General features: G+C 44.1%; 1 protein-coding gene across 2 annotated transcripts in view; it reads left to right on the forward strand.

Moving 5' to 3' along the window:
- BLK (BLK proto-oncogene, Src family tyrosine kinase) overlaps positions 1–21,772 on the forward strand; it is a 608,293-nt gene that overhangs the window by 510,860 nt on the left and 75,661 nt on the right. For both annotated transcript variants that reach the window (XM_085610428.1, XM_085610427.1), the window contains 3 exons: positions 2,333–2,436; positions 6,948–7,097; positions 15,029–15,181. In XM_085610428.1, coding sequence (XP_085466554.1) covers positions 2,333–2,436; positions 6,948–7,097; positions 15,029–15,181 — 407 coding nt within the window. The remainder of the gene's footprint in view (positions 1–2,332; positions 2,437–6,947; positions 7,098–15,028; positions 15,182–21,772) is intronic.

Consider the following 21,772-nt stretch of genomic DNA (forward strand, 5'->3'; position numbering starts at 1 on the left):
AAAGACCCCAAACATGACATACCTGCCGACTCCCAATTGGCATTTACCGGTTATTAAATGTAATAGGCATACCCAATGTTAATCTGTGGGAGGGGTAGGCATCACAGAATTGAAAAAAATAAATAGGAGTTTTTCACTACTAGGACATATAAAACATAGAAGTACATGTCGAACCTTTTAATTTTACTGTACCGTGCCCTATGGGCTACGTAGGGCCTACCTTAGAGGTGACTTATATGCAATAAAAGGTAAGTTTAAGGATTGGCAAGGGAGTTTAAATGCCTTGTAGACATGGCAGTTTACCACTGCATTCAGGACGCTTTTGCCAGCTTCAACATGTTTTAACTGGTACTCAAGTGGAGGGCACAATAAGTGCTACAGACCCATTAGTAGCATATAATATACATGCCCCAGGTATATGGTATACCACTTTACAAGGGACATAAAGGTAAATTAAATATGTCCATAGGGTATGGGCCAATTTAACCATGTTTTGGGGTGAGAGCACAAGCCTTTAGCCCTGGTTAGCAGGGGTAAAGTGCAGAGCGTCCTAAGGCCAACAAAAACAAACTCTGCAAAAAGTTGAGGCTAAAATGTAAAACGTTTGAGGGTGACCCTGCAGAGAGGGCCAACTTCAACACCCAATTACAAGAACCATGAAATTACAGTCCATTTCATAATGAAGGCCTTAGTGTATTCCACTGCTCTGTGAGACATAATGTATAAATAAGTATGAGAAGAACTATCTGGGAGGTTTGTAAGTGTAGTGAGTTTAAATGGTTAAAGATAGATGAATTTGGGAGCCGTGTGAGATTCCAAGTGCAAAATCTTCTTGGGGCATTTTTGGTATGTAATGTAGACTTCCAAAACAGGGACTGCATAACATTACGTTAAAAGTGAGAGTGTATAATCTGAGAACTTTTTCATGAATTGGAGATGGATCACCTCCCAATACAATGCTATTTTTACTTTAAAAAATGTAACACATTACAGTTTTCCATTTACAAATGCTGCAGTAACTTAGTCCAGACAAGGAAGGAAGAATCATGGTGGCCCCAGTCTATTACTAAACTCTCCTGAGCCTTCAAGAATTTGATTCTAAGAACCCAGGACAAAGATTCCTTTTGTCCACTCGGTTATTTTGAAATGCACCTGATTGAAATCTTGCCTGCTAGGGAACTTACTTCTACAAGTCTAGGTTCTTAAATGGTTCATGGAGCAGACTGAGTAATTGACAAGAAATTGACTGCACGAAGAGAACTGAGTTCTGTAGAAGCCGCTCTGAGGAAAAGCAGCAGAATTGGGTTTTGGTGAACTGTCTTAACCATTTTCAAATCTTGGAACCTACATCATCTATGGCAGGTTAGTTGAACCTGCACCTGCCGAAGATGCATTGAACCCAACCAGCAGGATGCTCTTTCGTCCGTTAAGAGCCTATCGCTGCTGCAGCTTCTCTTATGTGATTCTTCAAGCCAGTCTCTATTGTGATTCAACCTGATGCACATCAAATGATAGCACATAGACTCTTGGTTATGAAATGTACCTTTACAAACTGAAGCTGTAACCCTCCTGGACATCTGGATCCCTGCATCTTCTAACCTCCCCCATACTGATTCAACATTGGTTCAATGGAAATAGCCCTCTAATTTGTTTCACTTCAACAGTTTCAATCAGTACTTTCCTTCTAACCCAGAGAGTAAACTGATCCACTGACCTTAACTTCACATCCTAGCCTACTAAAGAGCCATCATAACTTGGGCCACTTGCCCCTTTGAATTCCTTACACGGACTTTAGTATGTTTTCAGGTTCTCTGTCATTCAGTCTTTAACATTGAGCTCTCATTGCCCAATTGTTTTTTTCCCTCATCATTTTTAATTCCTCAACTGATTTTATAGCTGCTGTTGCAAACAACGCCTCGCACATTTTCTCTGGGCTTTGACTTGGTACTCGAGACACGCTACCAAAGGTGAGCCAACAGTTTCTTTATTGAACAAGTATACATCTGTGGAATCCCTGGTATGACCAGGTGGTAGCACAACCACAGCTCATATCAAGATGGCGGTCTCTTTACCCCTTTATCCTGCCAGTGGATTCTCCTACACGGATACAAATGTATCCTGCAGCTTCACACTCATTCTATAATATAAAATACCATTGCTATGCACGCAGTCATAATCCTTCTGGGGGTGGGGGAGAGGGGCAGTTTCATATTTAAGAGAGTAATTCAGTAATGATGGTCTAACTAAATACCCATTCACCACATGTGAAAATTTATAATCATATGAAATTTATATTTTTAAGAAAATACCCTAATATTATGTTTTTTCCTAGGTGGTTTTTTAAAACTGTCAGCCGCAAAGATGCAGAACGATACCTGATGGCCATTGGCAACAAACCTGGAACCTTCCTCATCAGAGAAAGTGAAACATGCCCAGGTGGGACCAATTGATTTCTTCTTTGTAAACTGTAACCAGGCAGAGATGGGCAAAACACACTACTGAATTTGCCCTAGTATGAACAGGTGGGCAAAGGCATGTTACACAGAGTTGCCAACTATCCCCGTATCACCTGGGGCACCCTTATCAAGGTCTGGCCTTGCTTTGTACGTGGGGCTTACAGGCCTGTAAATATATTTGATCACCCACAAATACGCTTCCCAGGAAATAAGGGACTTTTTATTTAAATGTTTGTCCTACATGGGTGCTCCTGGAAAAACCAGGCCAATGACAACTCTTAATTGCATGATTCTGGAAACAGCATGTCCTGCAGTGTATTTATTCTGCATAATGTTGTAGAATATGTCACAAATGTTCTGCTGTGCAAATCACTCCCAGGATCTGGGCACTAAAGTGTTTCCACAGATTTATAGCTTGTAGATCGATGGAATTCAGACTGTTTGATTGTGGGCATTCCATGTTTTACATTTTTATAGGCAAGTCAGTAAAAGTCTTTATTCGACCAGATGCTGGTCATAAAAGCACACAAGATAAAAACAAAATTCACAATCAAAAACATTAATTTTTATAGGGTTTTCATGCACTGATGCTTGGCTGTCCTATGTCAAGTATGATTAGTTTAACCAGTTTGTTTTGCTTGGAATTCTGAGACTTGTAGTTCCTCTTTTATCCTTTAAATTAAAGAGTAAAGGTATTAGACTAGAAGGATAAAATAGGGATGCAAGAGTGACATGAATAATGTTTTTTCCATATAGCTAATTGTGTTGCATTTATTTGAGGGTGCTAATCTCTTACTACTACTTCTTCAGCACATGATGAGACACCACACCATATTATTCTTTCAAATGAAAAGCATTTACATCCATTCGTCATTGCTTTATTGTAGGCCCTGACAAACGTTTTCAGTAGAACCCCAATATACATGAATTGTATAGAATAGTAGATAGTCTTCTACTGTTAAGCTAACTGTACCTCAACATCAGGTTACATATAAATACATAGGGCCTCATTTAGTGTTTGGCCGGCAGACCGCCGTCTGCCAGGGTGGTGGAGGTCATTGCCACCACCACCTTGGTGGACTATCCTCCACCATATTTAGAGAGCTCCACCGGCCTCGCAGAGATCTCTTTGCTTTCAAAGGAGCTCCAACCACAGCCGCTCCTCTGAAGGCACTGAAAGTTTGGTGAGCAGCCGCCATGTTTCATGCCACCTCTCTGCACATGTTTTTGTTTTAGAAAAACAAACTATTTTCTACAACAAAATGCTAATAAACTTGACACCCTGGGAGTTTTCTCCAAAGTTGTGAGAGTAATTCTTCTTTTGCTGTTCAGGACTGCCAGGCTTTACCTAGGTTTTCTTTTTTTGCAGTTTTATATAGCATGAACTCGACCCAAAGGTAATGGAACACTTATCAAGAGCACCACTTACATTACACAAGGACACATTCATTTTTGTTTTGTAGGCACAGGGAGATTCAGTGATTTGATAGGAATCACAGGCTGTTGAGCTGATGCCGAGACTCGAACCCGTTTCCCCAGTTCCACAGTCAGCAGCACTGGCTGTTATGCCACACCCTCTAGTGAGCCAAACAGAAAAAGAGTACATCAGACTATCCACTCTAAATAGGGCAGATGGACTGGTGTAATTACTGCAACAAACCCAAACACCTTTTCTCTGTTGGTGTTAGGTTTCCACTGGCAGAGCAAGTGGGACACCGCCAGCAGAAACAAGGCAACGATCCCGACTCTACATAGAGCCGGTGGAACGTAAGTTTGGCGGACAGGGTACTCTCCCACGTTTGTGTACAGATCATGGAGGATTTACTGTATTTACACAGATTTACTGTCTTTGCCCAGTAAAGACAATAAAGAATCTTGGTTTCTTCTGGGAGGATAATTTGTAATTGGAAAAACAAGCTAACCATCTGACTCCCACCTGCCTTCTCCTGCTGTGGGTGAGGAAGATTATCCCACGCCTTCCTACACAAGCCCTCCGAATTGTGGTCCAGGCGACTAGTTTTAGTTGTCTCAGCTATTGTAGCTTCCTTTTCTTGGGAGTCCCTTTGGTTGTGTTGAAGAAGCTTCTGCACTTTAAAATGCAGGTGCATAATTAGCTCTTAGATGGGCTATCTATGCCTCTGCCTCCTCTGCCATTGAAACGTCGCTTGGCTCCCGCGGCAAAAAGAGCCATACTTGAGTCTCTCTGCCTACTACATATGGCCGCCCATCACTCCGGTCTATTCTACCTAAGGAATACATTTAGCATCCATATGCCTGGTTGCCTTGTTTGCTCTCATGGTGTGTTCCTCCTGTCTGTGCCTAGACTTTATCAGGTTCGGGATGGAGGCAGGGCGTTTTCAGTGCCAGCTGCTCAATCAGGGAACACTCTGCCTCGCCTCCCATGCCACAAACAAAAAAAGTCTGTACTTCTTCACTTCAGGAAGGCATTGAAGACTTGGCTATATAGACAGTAATTACCCTATGGCCATGTCTGCCACTTTCTCGGATTACTGCTATTTGAGGTTAGTGTCTTTAGCTGTCTTTTAGTGCCATGATACCTGTATAGGTATTAACGCGCTCAATAAACACAGTAACGTAAAATTTACTGAGACCTAGTGTAGCTTATTTAGCCTTTACTGGGATTGAAATGCCACAAAAAGAGAACAAGTCATACAGTTAACAAGCATCCTAAAACAATCTGTGCAACACGTGATGATTCAAGTAACTATGGGCCAGATGATCGAAGATCTGGTTGCAAAACACGGTTCGCAAATTGCGATCAGTATTTTTGGGATTATTATATAATTTTACAAACTGACCTATCTACTTGTACTTTGGTTTGTAAAATTCCAAATTTTTGTGGTTTGTGATGTGCTTTACCTCATAAATATTAATCAAGTAGATTGCAAATTGCGACCTCTTACACTTTGAGGCCATCACAGGAACGGTGGCCTGCTGGGTCAGCAAACCCATGTCTGTGATTGCTTTTTAATGAAGTAACCGATTCTTAAAAATAAAATGCAGCCTAACTTACTTAAAGGGAAACTAGGCTACATTAAAAAAAAAAAAACTAAAGTTAGTTTGAGAGTTGGCTGTGCTTCCCTAGACCACTGCCTACTTGCCAAATAACTTTTATTTTTAATTTATGCTTCCCTTTTTGCGTATGCATTACCACCCCAATTCGGGAGTCAGTAATTATTCAATCTTTTAGCCACCGGTTTTGGTTGCAAAACATTGCTGCAAATCATACCAATTTGGTATTTGCTAGGGACGCCTACAACACACCCCTTCCCAAATACGGATTTGGTTTGAGTTCACAATCCTATTTTAGTTAGTACATCTGATTTCTCCTTATGCAGGGTTTGCTAGCGGTGAATATCTGTAGAGGGCACTGTTGTTTACCCAGTGATAAGAGACACTAAAAAAGCACGTCCAACGTGAGCTCTCTTTTAGAAAAAGAAATATGTTTTTTATTATTTTATAGTTTATGGTTTCAAGTAAACTGCTTTGACTACTCATAGACTTACTATGTATACATGCTATTGATGTATTGATGAGCAAAATAAAATGTAATTAAGGGCCCGATTAGGATGTCGGGCAGACTGCCACCGACAGGCATTCGGCGGCGGTCCGACCGACAGCCAGGATTGCGGTTGGACCGCTGCATAATGATACGGTCGGTTGGAGCGCAGCAGTCTGAGGGACCGACCGATGCCTCCGACAGGCTCAAGGAGGCCGTCAGGTCATCGGTCAGACCATAATCGCTGCAATAGGGCGGTCCTTTTTCCTCTGCCTTTACATGGCGGTCTAACCGCCATGTAAAGGCAGACTGAAAGGGACTTTGGGGGCCCCTAGCAGGGCCCCCATGCACCTTCGCTATGGGGTCAAGGGGGCACATGTGGTGCCCCCTGAAACATCCATGCACTGTGTGTCAGGCACCACATGGTGCATGGCACGCGGTGCATGGATGTTTGCAAAATGACTTTTTCTATTGCGGCTTGTGTTGCGGTCCTTTTCCAGACCGCAGCACAGGCCTCAAAGGAAAAAGGCATTTTCCGGCTGCCTACACTGCGGTCGCTTCGTAATTTGTGGGCGGAGCTGCCGACTACATGTCGGTCGGTTCCATTCCTGCGACTATGGCGATCAGAAGCTCGTCCGACCACTATTGTAACCAGGCCCAAAATCAAATCAGTACGTTTCAGAATAAAATTTCATACATAGAAGGATCCAAAGACATTACATTAGATTAACACAATAGTACAGCAAACCTGAAAAAAGAATTGATGAACAAATACAATACTTGCTGATCAGAAGCCTTCACTTCCAAGCCAGCTCACAAAACGGATGCATTCTGGTGTGTACGTTACAATAGTTCCTTACCCCTGTTTCAATCCTGTCGCTATCTTTCTGTTCATTCATTTATTTTGAGTAATATTTTAATGTCAACCCGGCGACAAGTACGATGCATTTCCCCCTGTGTTTGTTTTTCAGGTGCCCTGTCGCTGTCCGTGAGGGATGCGAACACGGCCCACGGTGGCGTCATCAAACACTACCAGATCCGGGCGCTGGACCATGGAGGGTACTACATCTCGCCTCGGCTCACCTTCCCTGCCCTGCCAGACCTGGTGCAGCATTATTCGAGTAGGTGTTGGCAGTGTGCGCCCGCAGCCTGCTTCCGCTTGGCACCGGTGGGGGCATTTTTGAGAGGAAACAAAACCTGTCACTGCGTTTTCATTCATTATGCGTGTTGAAATCGACTTCCGGGCCCGGATTTAGATAGTATTGTGACGTTTGTAGACCCCATTGTGAATATAGAAACATATAACATGTCAGTTAGTTGAATTACCAGCTTGGAAAGTGCCTTGAAACGTCTCAACTGGCACAATATTCTTGTCAATGTTCCTTCAACTGGTGCACTTTATTTGGGGGAAGGGAACTACATAGGGCTTCCCTCCGACTTGGCCCTCATACCTGCTTTTAAATTGTTCACCTTTTTGACTTCATTGGGGTCAGTCGCTACACACCCCTGACCTCCCCCGCTTGGGAGTCTCAGACATATCTAGTTTTGGGGCTATGAAAGAGGCAGATGTAGGTAAATTCTGCATAATGAAAAAGATAGTGTTGTGTGGCATGTGGAGGTTGCTCAATGCGCTTTGTTTAAATTCCTCCAGCACGGAACAGGTGTATCAGTATGTTATCGAAGCACTGCTTAATTTGTGCCAGTGCCAGCAGGTGGAAGACACTGGCACTTATTTTTCGAGGGATTTTGCCCAGAATATGAGAGAGGTAGGCAGAAATGGGAGGAAGAAGTGAGAGAAGAAATATACCAAAACGGTGGGAAAGAGAGAAGGCAGGGCTGAAAAACATCTGCAATAGTAAGATATGGAGTCTGGAAGTGTAGGGCGGTGGAATAAAGAGGCATGAGGTGGAGTCAAGAGAGCCTCGATATTCCACAACCCCGGCACCATGACAGGCTGCTGGGGAAAAAAAGATTTTGGGTCCAGTTCTTATGTTTTTTAGAATATGTCTAGACTCATAGTTGTTTAGACATATTCCAGACTGCTGAAAATATAAAGCCTGATGAAAATATATAAGAAAAGATGTAATGTCCATTGTGCATGTTTACATTATCGTTTTAATCTTTTTCATTTAAAAGTTAACCTGCAATGCTCAGAATTGAAATATCCCTAAGGCTCTAATAATTCTCCTCTCTCCTGACCTCTAAGGCACTGATTTTTTTTTTAAACTCTTTTTATTAATAGACAAGACATGTCACAGTTACAAGGCAATAATAAGCAGTTAGCAGTTTTCCAGCTTAGGTCATTCCCAATAATGGGTCCTCAAAGTGGACATATCATAACATTGGGTTGACAACATTTAACACACATTTTCAAATTCCTGCAGTGATATCATCTCTGACTCTTGGTGGTTCACAAATTTCCCCCCCCCCCCGTAAGCATTCCATGGCCCCATATTTGCATCCATTTTTTCGGGCACCCTTGGGATCCATAAATGGATTTTTCCGTTGCCATGCACCGGTCCATACCCTTGGCCCAATCAACAATCTTTGGTGGGCTCTGGGCTCTCCACAGCCTCGCAATATTCCGTTTAGCTACCATGAGGCCCAGTGTGACCCACAGTCTCTCCTTGGCGTTCAAGTCTGTAGGGTCCCAAATGTTCAACAATGTCAGTTTAATATTACACTGAATCTATTGCCCCAATGCCTCCTCCATCCTGCGGACCACCCTTTCCTAATATTGCTGTATCGCTGCGCATTCCCAGAGAACGTGGATAAAGGTGCCCTCTTGCCCACATTGTCGCACACAGCCACTATCATGGGTGTAACCCATGCGGCCCAGCAAGGGCCCCGACAAATATGACCTGTGGAGAAGATTTAGCTGGACCAATCGGAGCTAGGAGGAAATGGCCACTTCACGAGGGGAGGCCACCGCCGCCTGCCATTCCTCATCGTCTAAACTCATGACATCGTGATCCCATTTACTTCTCAAGCGGGTCAGGGGGTCCGCCATATTATTAATACGTATTTTATAAATAAGGGATATGGCTTTTTTTGGTAAGTCACCGTCTAGGATCCTATCTTCAAGTGGGGAGGACTCAGGGAGGGCGCCACCCCTGGGAGAACTGCATGCAGGGCATGTCTGATCTGAAGGTATCGGAAATACTCATACTTGGCCAGTTCATAATCCTGTTGTAGTCGGGAAAAGGGAACCACTTTGCCCGATTTCCATAGGTCCCCCACCTTGAAGATGCCAATGTGGTCCCATTTATCGAAACCCTTTGAGCGAAACAGCCCACCCAACTGCTCACAGTGCCATAGTGGTGTGGCTTGTGTGAGCTTACCCTCCCAGCCCAAGCTCCTATTTGTCTCTTAGCACACTTGCACAGCGTGCTCGGTCGGGCCAGACAAGGCAGGCTTCAAAGATTGAGTATATAACGCACCCTCGAAGCTGCCCCCCGGGAGGAGCCACCTATCGATCCGAAAGGCTGGATCATCTTGCGGTCTATAGGTGCATTGGTTAATTGCTGCAAGCTCTAATAATACCTCTTGGTGTCCGGGAGCCCAATGCCCCCGTCAAACCGTTCCAGTGTAAGTTTGTGTGTAGCGATGCGTGGGGGTTTGCCTTCCCATAGCAGTTCTCGAACAGTGCCATCAAGTTCTCTGAAACACGAAGCGACGACTGGGAGTGGGGTGTTTTGTAATGCATATAAAAGTCTGGGAAGGCACATCATCTTGAAATGGGCTGCGCGTCCCAGGAGAGTCAACGGGAGCAACCTTCAGTGTTGGACATCAGATTTGAGGTGCATTAGCGGCGGTAGGAGATTATTATCATGGAATCTAGATAGATCTTTAGAAACTCAGATCCCTAGGTATTTGAAGCCCTCCGCAGCCTCCGTCGGTTGGCAACCCCGAGGAAGCAAAGGCCGCTGTCCAAAGAGGACATAGAGCACTGATTTAGACCAATTGATTGTGTATCCTGCGAACCTTCCGAAAACTCGGAATATGTCCAGGACCACATTGAGAGACGCCGTTGGGGAGGCCAAATAAAGCAGAATGTCGTCCGCATATAACGATATGCGGTCCTCCCAACTAGATGTCCATCTAAGGCCCCTGATGGCGGGGTCCTTTTTATTATTATTATTATCAGCGTTTATATAGCGCAACTAACACCCTACGGGTACCCTGGCGGATCCATGTCGCCAAAGGCTCCAGAGTGAAAAGAAGCGGCGACAGGGGGCAACCCTGTCTGGTGCCCCTGCTGAGAAGAAAGACAGGGGATTTCCTATTGTTGACAATTACTTGTGCCAGCGGTTTACGATACAGAAGTCGCACCCAGTTGATAAACTCAGGGCCGAAACACAGTTTTCAGAGCACAGCAAACATGTATGGCCACTCGATGGTGTCGATTGCTGATGCAGCGTCCAGGGATAATACAACAGCATCCTCTCTGATTGTATCCACCTGGCACAGTACTCCGTGGAGCCTGCACAGGTTGAGGGATGTATTTCTCGCAGGCATAAACCCAGACTGGTCTGGGTGTTCCAAGCGGGTGAGGACCCGAAGCAAATGGGTGGCAGGACCTGAGGATTTTGGCTTCACAATTAAGCAATGAAATGGGCCTATAAGACGAACACTGGTTAGCAGGCTTGCCCGCTATATGAATGACAACAGTGTTGGCCAGTCTTTGATCTTCAGGAAGGATACCTTCCTTTTTACTTTCTCGATACATATCGGTAAGAAAGGGTGCAGTCGTGGTTGCCGTGAGCTTGAATAATTCTACAGGGATCCCATTGGGGCCCAACGCTTTCCCTCCGTGTAAATGTATGGCTTTTTCAACTTCAACCACTGTGATATCGAGGTCTAGGTCGGAGCGCTCTTCCTCAGTGAGGGATGGCATCTTAATATCGCGTAGGAGAGAGGAAGCCTCCTCCTCCGTGTATGTCGTGTGGGAAGAATAGAGTGATTGATAGTATCGTCCAAAGGCGTCTGCGATGTCTTGTGGTGCAGTGAATTGCAATCTCGACCACAACACGCTGCGCCCCATCCCGATGGTCCAACCAGGCCAGCAACTTGCCTGCCTTATTGCCCACATCGTAGATCTTACTGAGCGTGGCCCTGTAGTGCATCTCGGCTGCTTCCGTAGCGAGGTCGGAGAACTCCTTGGTTTTTATACGGAGCTTCTGACGTACCTCCTCTGAGTCTTGTATCCGAATTGCGTTTTCTAAATCCAGAATTTCTCCCTCTAAGCGCACCATGTCCGCTTCCCTCTCTCTATGCTGCCCAGCAACTTGGCCCAACACAACCCCCCAAATAACAGCCTTGTAGGCCTCCCAGAGTACGGCGGACGAGCTAACCCATTCTCCTGAAAGTAAAGATTCGACTCACCCAAGACCTTATCCCTGATCGTGGGGGTCGTGAGATACCAGGAGTTAATCGGCGCCACCCGGCCAATCGTGGGTTCACCCACTTCTGAACAGGTGAATGCTCAGAGATCCCTCTAGCCAAATGTTGTATGTCTTTGACAGTGTGAAGTTGATGCGTGAGTGTTAACACGTAGTCTATGCGTGACATACTATGGTGAGGTCCAGAAAAATAAGTTTATTGGAGTTCTCCAGGATGCAGGTGCCTCTAGAAAACTATGGATCCACTTGCAGAGGGCTGCAAGTCCCTCTGGGGCCAGCGGTCTAGGAGGCAGAGACAATGGAGTTAAAATCGCTCCCAATCAACAGCCTCCCGTCCGGTAAGTCCAGGAGGAGATCGCCTAGATCAATGAAGGCCTGTGTATGTAAGCCTGGTGGTATGTACACAGAGACAAGATTAAGTTTCATCCCCTACCAGATCCTAGAAATGGCAGCAAATCTACCCAGGGGGTCAGTGCTGACCAAGTCTACAGTCAGGGGAATGATTTATGGATTAAGATGCCCACCCCCGGGAGCCAGAGCCGAAAGCGGAGTGGGCTGCTAACTGAAAGCCTCACCGTGACAGGGCCTTACATGCATTCCCCAGCAGGTGGGTCTCTTGCAAGAGAACAATATCTGGCGAATGTCGCTTGAGGAATTGGAGAACCACACCTCTCTTAATCTTGTCACCCAACCTGTTTACGTTCCAGGATACCAACTTTAACTTCTGTCTAGTCGCCGTGTCCATTACACAACTGTGAGGATACATGGAAATCTAGAGAGTAGCACTTGAGAAAGCCCTCGGGGAGAGACGTTAACGTACCCCATACTATTCGCAACAATGAGTACACCAAGAATACCGACCATCATCTGCATTTACCTGCGACCAATCAAATATGTCATGTCTGCACAACAAAAAAACCACAACACAAACAAAACTACCATCCCCCCACCTCCCCACAGTCCCAAAAAACATTACTTAATACCCCCTCCCTGCCTCCCTGCTTGGCGGTCTCAAAACCTCCCACCCCCCAACCTAGCAGAGTGCCTGTCACCCACCCTTCAAAAACTTTGAAACGTGGGGGAACGTGTAGCCTAACCGAGCACGCGTCCCTGAAGATTGGCAAATGATAATCACAGTCAAGTAATAAAGAAATTCCAGGAGCAGCAACCAAAGCCCATAGATTGCTTCGTAGCTTCTACAAAAATATTAGGGGATGATGGAGAATCACAAAAAGTCCACATCAACAAAGTCTCCAATGAGAGCTTGCCGCAGTTCGGTCGACAGGTCCGTTACATTTAGGGGAGATGCTGCCCTAACTCAACCATCAGTCGGCGTATAAACCCTTCACCCCCGAAAAAGTAAGCATACAGACCAATTATTCGAAGCCTCCTGTCATCTAATCCTGCCCCCGGGGTGGTGGGCCTCCGCTGGAGTCTCGGGCTTCCTCGTCCACTCCCGCACCCTGGGAGTGGTTGTCGTTCCGGCCAGCCTTGCGCCATCTGTCAAGCCAGTCCCAGGCCTCCTCAGGGGTGGTGAAAAACCAGGCTCTCTCCCCCGATTCCACCCTCAGCTTGGCGGGGAACAGCATGGCATACTTTAGTCCCTGTCTCGAAGTGCCTTGTTTACGTCCAGGAAGCTGCGCTGCTGTCGCTGTACCCTGAGGGTGAAGTCTGGGAAAAAGGTAATACGGCTGTTCTGGTATTCCACCGGTGGCACCAACCGGGCGCGCTGCAGGATAACATCTCTGTCGCGGAAGTTGAAAAGCCTAGCGAGCAGGGGTCGTGGGGGGGGGGGCCCCGGGTTTCGGCCTGCCACCCGGAACTCGGTGCGCCCGCTCAAGTGAAAAGAAATTAGAGAGTCCCTTCAGTTTGAAATGGGCGGTGATCAATTCCTCAACAAACAGGTATGTGGATGGCCTCTAAGGCACTGTTATTCACTGTAAATGAAGCTCAACAGTCCACAATTATCAACATGCACTGTTTACTAAGACATCAAAAGAGCTCTAACGATGGACCTGTATACTGCACTGAAGTGACAGACAGCCAGAGAGAGCTTAGAGTGCACCATTGTATAGGTTCTGATAGACCACATGATTGTTACAATGCAGACATGCTTCTGGTGTGCCTATGAGTAAAATCCTGTAAATTCCCGATATCTTTTTGTAAGAAAGAGGACCTCTACTGAGCTGATTCTGGAAGGTTGTCACAGTGGGTCATGTATAGTATCTGTGTGTTTTTGAGTTGTAGGTAGCGGAAGAACTGGTACTTCAGAAATGCAAAGTCCTTGTTTAGAGCTAAGAGTATTTGAGTTTGATTATCTGGATAACGTACCCCAATGCAGTATCCTCTAGCGTATTGTATCCCATGTAACCCTCTAAGTCTGTTACATGTGTAGGAGCATTGCACCCACAATGGCGTTTGTTGTGTTGATTTCTTATCCCATCCCATCTCCTGGCGGGAGTCAATCCACACTTTAAACATTGCGTTCGTAGCAGGAGGCACAACCGTGTCAGATGTCCCCATGCAGATAATGCGTCAGATTACAATTGCACACCTTTCACTAGTGTACGCTGGGTCTGGCCACGTATCAAAAACCCATTCATTATACACTACCAGATGGGATGCTCAATAGTGTGCCACACATAACAAAACTTGAGGGGGCCCCCCTGCAAAGTACATGCCCCCCCATCCCGACCCACCCCCTACATACATACATACATACAACTGCAGTCCCAGACCCAGTCAGTCTACTGTGCGGAGGCGCCCCCCCCCCGCACTGCGGTGGCTGCTTTTACACCTCTGGTGTGTCACTGGCTTACCCATTCCGGGGCCGCCATCAAACAACAATTTGCAACATTTAGCCATGCTGACTCTTTGGGCCCAGTTGCATGTTAAAGCGGCTTAACCGTGGAAGCTAGATGATTAAAAAAAAATTGATATGTTTTGGGGGAATGTTTTGCACGGCATCCTAGGGAGAGCAACACATTTAAACGGTGCAACTGTGAACTTGAGGAATATCAGGAATTTAGTCCAATGTATAAAATTTGTCAATCAATCAGGATATATAAATCACGGCTAATCACCCGATAGCCGCTTGCAGGCCCAGAAGGCTTATTTGAACAGCCAGGTCTTGAGGGCCATTTGAAATTCCAGAAGTGAGGTGATGGTCTGGAGGTGCGTGGGGAGGCTGTTCCAGGTCTGTGTTGTGATGTGAGAGAAGAAGCGTCCTCCATTTCAGCTTTGGTAGATGCGGGGAGTATGGGCAAGTGAAAGGGAGGCAGAGAGTAGTTTTGTCGATGGTAGCCCAATGTAGAATATCCCTTCTACGCTTCTCCGTCAGTGGGCCCACATTGCCTTCCCATGTCTGAACGGGGTTTATGAAATATACATTCCCAAATACTTTATCCAACTTCATTCTATTGGTAATAGTGAATACGTGGCCCAGTCACCCAGACCCCTTCTCTCTGTTGTCATTTAAAATATTCCCAGCTGACACTCTCAAGTGTTCCAATAATTAGGGTAAGTACAATCGTGTGAAATTTGTGTCTCCCTTCGTTGCTGTGGTGCTATGCTATGTTTTGTTTCTATTTTCTCCATTACTCAGACATAAACAGTGAAATCTGAATATATATTATTTTCCTTCATGTCAGGAAATTCGGATGGCTTATGCCACATGCTGACAGTCCCTTGCCCTTCAGCAAACCCCAAGGCACAATGGGGTTACGATGAATGGGAAATTCCCAGAGAGTCTCTAAGGCTGCTGAAAAAACTCGGTGCAGGACAATTTGGTGAAGTCTGGATGGGTAAGCATGTGTAAATGAAATGAAACGAAAATGTGGTTCATTGTATGAGTAAAGAACAGTTTGGAACATCATTCTTGTAGTACCTGATATTTCATTAGATCAGTAGCGGCCGGTGTGCTGAGACAAGCAGTGGGCGGGGGGTGGGGAGGAAGGAGGGCATATGGGTCGCGGCTGAGTAAAAAAAAAAACGTACCTGCAGCCGCCGCGTCACGCTCTTCTGCTCCTATTCTCCAGGCGACACAGGCTCCCAGAGGGCCCTGCGGCCAATCCTGAAGCTGTTCTTACGCATGACAACAGCTTCAGGATTGGCCTGAGCGCCCTCAATTTGCGCTACTGGACAGACTGGGAGTCTGTGCCTGCTCTCTCCAGCCCAGCTGCATTGCTGGGGGTTGAGAAGAGCTTCGACTGTGCATGGAGGTTTGGCCAGCCTGAGACGGCCGGTCAAGCCATCATGCGCAGTGAAGGGAGTGCACAACCGCTCCCCTCAGTACCTCTCACGCGCTAGGCCCCGCCCCAAAACTCGTCAGGAAGATAAAAATAATACAAGTGTTTATTATCGTATTATTTTCCTTTTCCTGACGTTTTTTGGGGAGGCGACGCCCTTGCGCCACAGCGGAGGAGCCGCCGCTGCCTGAGATCCTTATTTTTTGATTGGGCCCGAGGTTCACATCAACTAAGGAATAAAGGTTAAAAATAACAATAAGCGCTAACATGAGCAAGTAATGTTGACAGGCTGTTAAATACCAAATTTCGATTTGATGTACACTACCACTTCTCTGTATTTTGAGGCAGCTTCATCAGCAGACAATAAAATACCCCACTAAACCATGATATCTCAGTTCCCAAATTTATTTTCTGAGTTCAGACTATACCAAGTACGCATGACTTGTAAGGTGAGGAACTCGTCAAGCCACACGAATCATTGTTTTGACTCGACTGGAGTTTTCAAGCATCAGTAAACATATTCAGTCACGTGTGCGCAGTTCATCCCAATAAACATGAGATGTGTAGCCTCTGCAGAGAATTTTGTGCAGCCTGAGGTAACCCAAAAAACCACAAAAACTGAATCAGAGTGTGTTTGTGGGAATCTGGCAGATTTGGGGAGGGACAGAACACCTAGTCCAAGAACACAGGCTTATGAGAATTTCAGGGATTTCATCCCATATATCAATTCAATCTTTATTCAATCTCAAAAATGGATCATAAAAGATACACAATAATTCATGAATAAGATATAGTAGTATAAATACAGACAGAATGGTTAAAAATGGAAAAAAACACTAAAAACATATTATAATAAGAGCCTTACTTTTGAAATTTCATCATCAAACGGGTGCAAGATTTTTGTTCTACCTCAGTACAGCAGGCAATGGGACCCAAGACAAATGGTACAAAATATAGCAGGATAGTAAGAAATAAGATGGCAAGCACTACCGTTGTGCAAAACAAGTGCGACTCAGATACAAATCAGCCAGGTAGTTAATATCATACATATTACATGCACAACATAGCAACCTTAAAATAACACAGGATGCCTTTCAAGAAGCATTCGACCCAAAAACAAGAATCCAAATCGTTAAGTTGTAAAAAACAGGAGAGCAGCTTTGCATTTAGAAAATGTAAACCGACCTAATAAAGGCAGTAAAGACTGGGGTGATTTGCCATCACATGGGCAAGAACATATATCTGAGGAGGAATATTGCCCTAATGGTAAACAAAGCAGCCAGCACATTGACCCCAATCTAAATCTGGTCAACATTGTACGGTGGTAAACATTCTGTACAACAGATAAATGAGGCGCAATCCCTTCAGACATCTGAATTACACAATTGCCTCACACTACTGATTTTTGGCACCTCTACTGCCACCCTAGAGGCCAGCCTATGATTTAAAAAACAATTCTGAACCCAGGACTTATCTTTTTTTGTTATGGCCCAGGGTTCACAAATAAATGGGCACAACCAAGGGCCAGAAAAAAATTCTCTAATATACTTCAACCATGGTATTTTAAGAGAATGACATCAGGAAAGGCAATCTCTTATAATAACCTTATCGAGATCAGCTTCACTATTAGCACCAAAGGGTCAAAGGGGCAACGTTAATAGCGTCTTCAAGATAATCCAGCTCTAATTCCAGGGGTGAGCTGTTGTGTGAAGTTGAAGGGGGGGGGGGCCCAACAGACAAAACCTGTTCTCCTCTCCCTGGATGGCTCTAACATCTCTGTAGCCCCAAATATACATACCATATATATTACGGTTGGTATACACTTCCTTTCATACATTTCCAATGTTGACGCACCCCATATATCATCATGAAGGGTAATTGTAGTGTCCATGTTATCTGTGCTTACGTTCTATGATGGAGTGTTATTGTATCACTCGGGTTCTAGGTTCTATGATGGGTTGACTGTTCATTAGCAGTTAGAGTCCGTCCTGTGTGGTTGTTTAAGTTGTCCTCTCTGATGGAATAAATCTACTTGGAATCCACTTGTTGTGAACCGTGTGCTTACTTCACACTGGCGACGACTGGGAGTCAGAGGAGGACAGCGTTCACTATTGAAGACGTTTTCAAGGTATTGATGCTATGTGTTTTGATTGCACCTGCGGCTGTTCGCTCGTTTAGGAAGTGGCGTTGTGGAGTAGTTAATACTTGTGCCTTTCACATTATCTTTGTGATCTGCACGGTGTGAAACTGTTTTGCGCTTTGATTGCGCCTGCGGCAGTGTGTGAAATCGTTTTGCGCCTTGATCGCGCCTGCGGCAGTGTGTGGAATCATCCTGCGCTTTGATCGCGCCTGCGGCAGTGTTTTCACCAATTTGGGGAGTTTTAAGGCGGAATTACCGGCGTGTATAGGCTGCGGAGATTGTAGCGGTTGTTCAAGAAAAGAATTTGAAAAACTACACTCACCCGCTCGAGCTAGCTCTAGCCGCAGCGTTCTTATCTGGAACCAGTTTCTACATCATCTGGATTACGCGCCTTCCTTCTCACGGAAGATTCCAAGTCAGCAAAGCATGCTGGGAGCGTGATGATGTCACGCGTTTTTGGCCGCCATCTTGGATTGGTCTAGTTTCGAATACTGTGATCAATTTCGACAACTGTATTTCGTGCAACAAGCAACATTATTACCTGTCTTATACAATTTTATTTTTGTTTTAAAAGAAAAAGAGAGAAGTCTCGTTTCTCATTTTCATTTAAATTTATATTTTTCATTTTTTTTCTTCTTCTTTTTCCTTAATCAAATTCATTTATTTTTTAAAAAAAAAAAAGAAGAACAAGACTCTAAGCAACTTTATTTTGCATATTTTTTTTTTATTTGTGTAAAAGCAACTAGGAGTTTTATTAGTATGTCTAATATTTCGGCACCACCACATTTCTTGCCTGCAGCTGGAGATCCTAAAATGGAATGGGATTTATGGTATCCTATGTTTTTAGCTTACGTTGAGGTTTTAGAGGAGGAAGGTTGTTCCCCAAAAAGGAAATTGGATTTGTTAAGACACTGTCTAGGTGGTCAAGGGATCAAAGAATTTGATAATTTACCTCCTCTCGAGAGCACTGAGGGTGTAAATGTGTTTGAGGTAGCAGTTAAAAAGATGAGCACCAGATTCGGGAAGAAAATAAACATTGTGATGGAAAGATTTAAATTTTATTCCCGTGCTCAAAAGGAGGATGAATCCATTGAAAACTATGTGTCAGCTTTACGTTCTCTTGCTGGTTCTTGTGCATTTGATACCATCAATTACGAGCAAGTTCTTAGAGACCAAATAATGATGAAAACTAAAAGTAAAAAGATACAAGAGAGGTTGTGGTTAGGCACTGAATCTTCTTTGAATGCCGTGGTCAATATTGCTAAAGGCATAGAACAATCTGAGAAGTTTGTAAGTGAAATCAGAGGTCAACCTTCTATTGTCAACGTTAAAGCACAAGATCCTGTAGCTGAAGTTTCAGTTGTGAAGCCTCAGGTTTTTCAGAAGAAAACTCCTCCTGTTTTTTTTAGAAGAGATCCAAATGTCAAGGACAATAAATTTAGCAACAGGAGGAATCCTGTGATCTGCTATAGGTGTGGCAGTTTTGAACATGTTGGCAACTATAAGGGATGTCCAGCATGGACTAAAGTTTGTGTTAAATGTAAAAAGCCAGGTCATTTTGGAAAAATGTGTAGGTCCCAACAAAAAGTTAATTGTATTACCTGTGATGAAGAGGAGATTGTTACAGAGTTCAATGAATTTAATTGCATCGCTTGTGTTTCTGAAAACAATTGTAAAGGGTTTCCATCTGGATCCATACTAATAGATGGAAAAGAGGTCATGATGATGATAGACTCGTGTGCGTGGTACTCCATTATTGGTAGGGATCTTTTCTTAAAACTATGGGAGAACAGAATATTATTACCTCCAGATATTAAACCTGGTAGTTATTCAGGGCACAAAATTGCACTCGAAGGTTATTTTTGGACAAATTTCTCTTTTAAAGGGAAGTCCATTAAAGGGAAACTATATGTAGCAACTAAAGGGGTATCTATACTTGGGTGGCCCCATCAACAAGAATTGGGCATAAAATTAGATCCCAATGCAACTCCACCAGTATACAGTATTTTTAGTGGGGATTGTGTCGATGACATTAGAAAAATGTTTCCTAAAGTGTTCAGTGATCAACTTGGGGAATATGCAAACTTTAAACACAAAATAATACTTAAGGATTCTGCTATTCCTGTGAGACATAGGGTCCGTAATGTTCCCTTAGCATATCGTGACAAGTTAAAAGACATGTTGAAGGATCTAGTGTCAAGGAATGTTATAGAACCTATAGAATCATCCCCATGGGTTTCTCCGGTGGTTCTTTCCCTTAAAGGCAACGGAGATCTTAGGCTGTGTGTTGATCTCCGTAGCTTAAATAAGGAGATTTGGATTGATAGACATCCTTTACTCAACATTCATGAATTGATATCAACTTTATCTGGTGCGTGTGTGTTTTCCACTGTTGATTTGGCGAGTGCATACCACCAGATTGTGTTACATGAACAATCCAAATGTTTGACAGCTTTCATTACTCCGGAAGGCATGTTTCAATATAAGAGGATGCCATTTGGTTTGGCTAGTGCCGCTTCGGTCTTTCAGAGAATCATGAAGGATGTCCTGGAAGGTTGCCCTGGTGCCATAGCCTTTCAGGATGATATTCTGATTTTCGGAAAAGACTCTGAAGACCATGATTGCAATCTAAAAAAGGTGCTGAATAACATACAGTGCAAAGGTTTAACGCTTAAGCTTTCCAAATGTAAATTCAGAAAAGATAATGTGGAATATTTAGGCCACGAGATTTCAAGAGAGGGTATCAAACCAAAAATAGATCATGTGGCTAGTATTACTAAAGCTCCGCCTCCTTCTTCTAAAGATCAATTGTTGTCATTCTTAGGTTTAACGGAATTTTACAGTAAGTTTGTTAAGAATTATGCTTCAAAAGTGTTTCCGTTGCGCAATTTACTGAAGAAAAATGCTAAATTCATCTGGGGAAGTGAGCAAAAGTTAGCTTTTGAAACACTTAAAAATGAGATTTGTGTGGCTCCGTTTTTGAGACCTTTTACTATTGGTGGGGAATGTATAGTAGCAGTAGACGCTAGTAACACTGGTTTAGGCGCTGTGCTTTTACAAAAGAAATTTGGGGAGGAGTATGTTGTTTCGTATGCCTCAAGAACTTTAAAAGGAGCGGAGGTTAATTACTCTACTATTGAAAAGGAATTACTTGCGTGTACCTGGGCTGCGCAGCATTTTAGGCAATTCTTATGGGGGACAAAGTTTCAATTAAGGACTGACCATAAACCTCTGATAAACATGTTAGCGGCTGGTGGTGGTAGAACTTTGACTGCTCGTTTAGCCAGGTTAGCTGCTAAACTGCAGGAATATCAGTGTTCAGTTGTATATATTCCTGGCCGTTTGAATGTTCATGCGGATTGCATGTCTCGGTTGTCTTTAGATGAGTGTTCTGGGGTAAGTATTGCCTCTGAGGAATGTGACGTAGCTTATACTATGGAAGATGTGAAGGAAAGTATAAGTTCGAGTGCTATCTCGGAGGAGATTTGGTTCAAGGCAATGTCGGAAGATGATGTTTTACAAAATGTTGTAAAGTACTTACAAAGAGGATGGCCGGAAGAAAGGAAGTTGAGTGGTGATTTGAGTTCGTTTTGGAAAGTGAATGATGAACTCATGTTTTTGCATGGATTCGTAATTAGAGGTGATAAGATTGTTCCACCTCTAGGTGTTAGAGAACAGTTAGTAAATTTGTCACATGAAGGACATTTAGGAATGTCTTCCACCAAACGTCGTTTGAGAGAATTTTATTGGTGGCCTAGCATGGATGGTATGGTGGACAGGTGGGTTAGAGATTGTATGCAGTGTTCTAAAAGTGACAAATCGGTCAAGCCTCTATCTGTGGGGATTTCACCTATTGAGTATTCCTTGTGTCCTTGGAGCAAATTAGGAATTGATATTATTGGTCCTTTGAATTTTTCTTCTGCTAAACAGGTCTTTGCGGTGGTTTTAGTGGATTATTTTTCGAAATGGCCAGAAGTCAAGGTGGTAGACAAAATAACCTCTAACCA

This window comes from Triturus cristatus, chromosome 6, assembly GCF_964204655.1.
Source record: "Triturus cristatus chromosome 6, aTriCri1.1, whole genome shotgun sequence".
NCBI classification, from domain to species: Eukaryota; Metazoa; Chordata; class Amphibia; order Caudata; family Salamandridae; genus Triturus; species Triturus cristatus.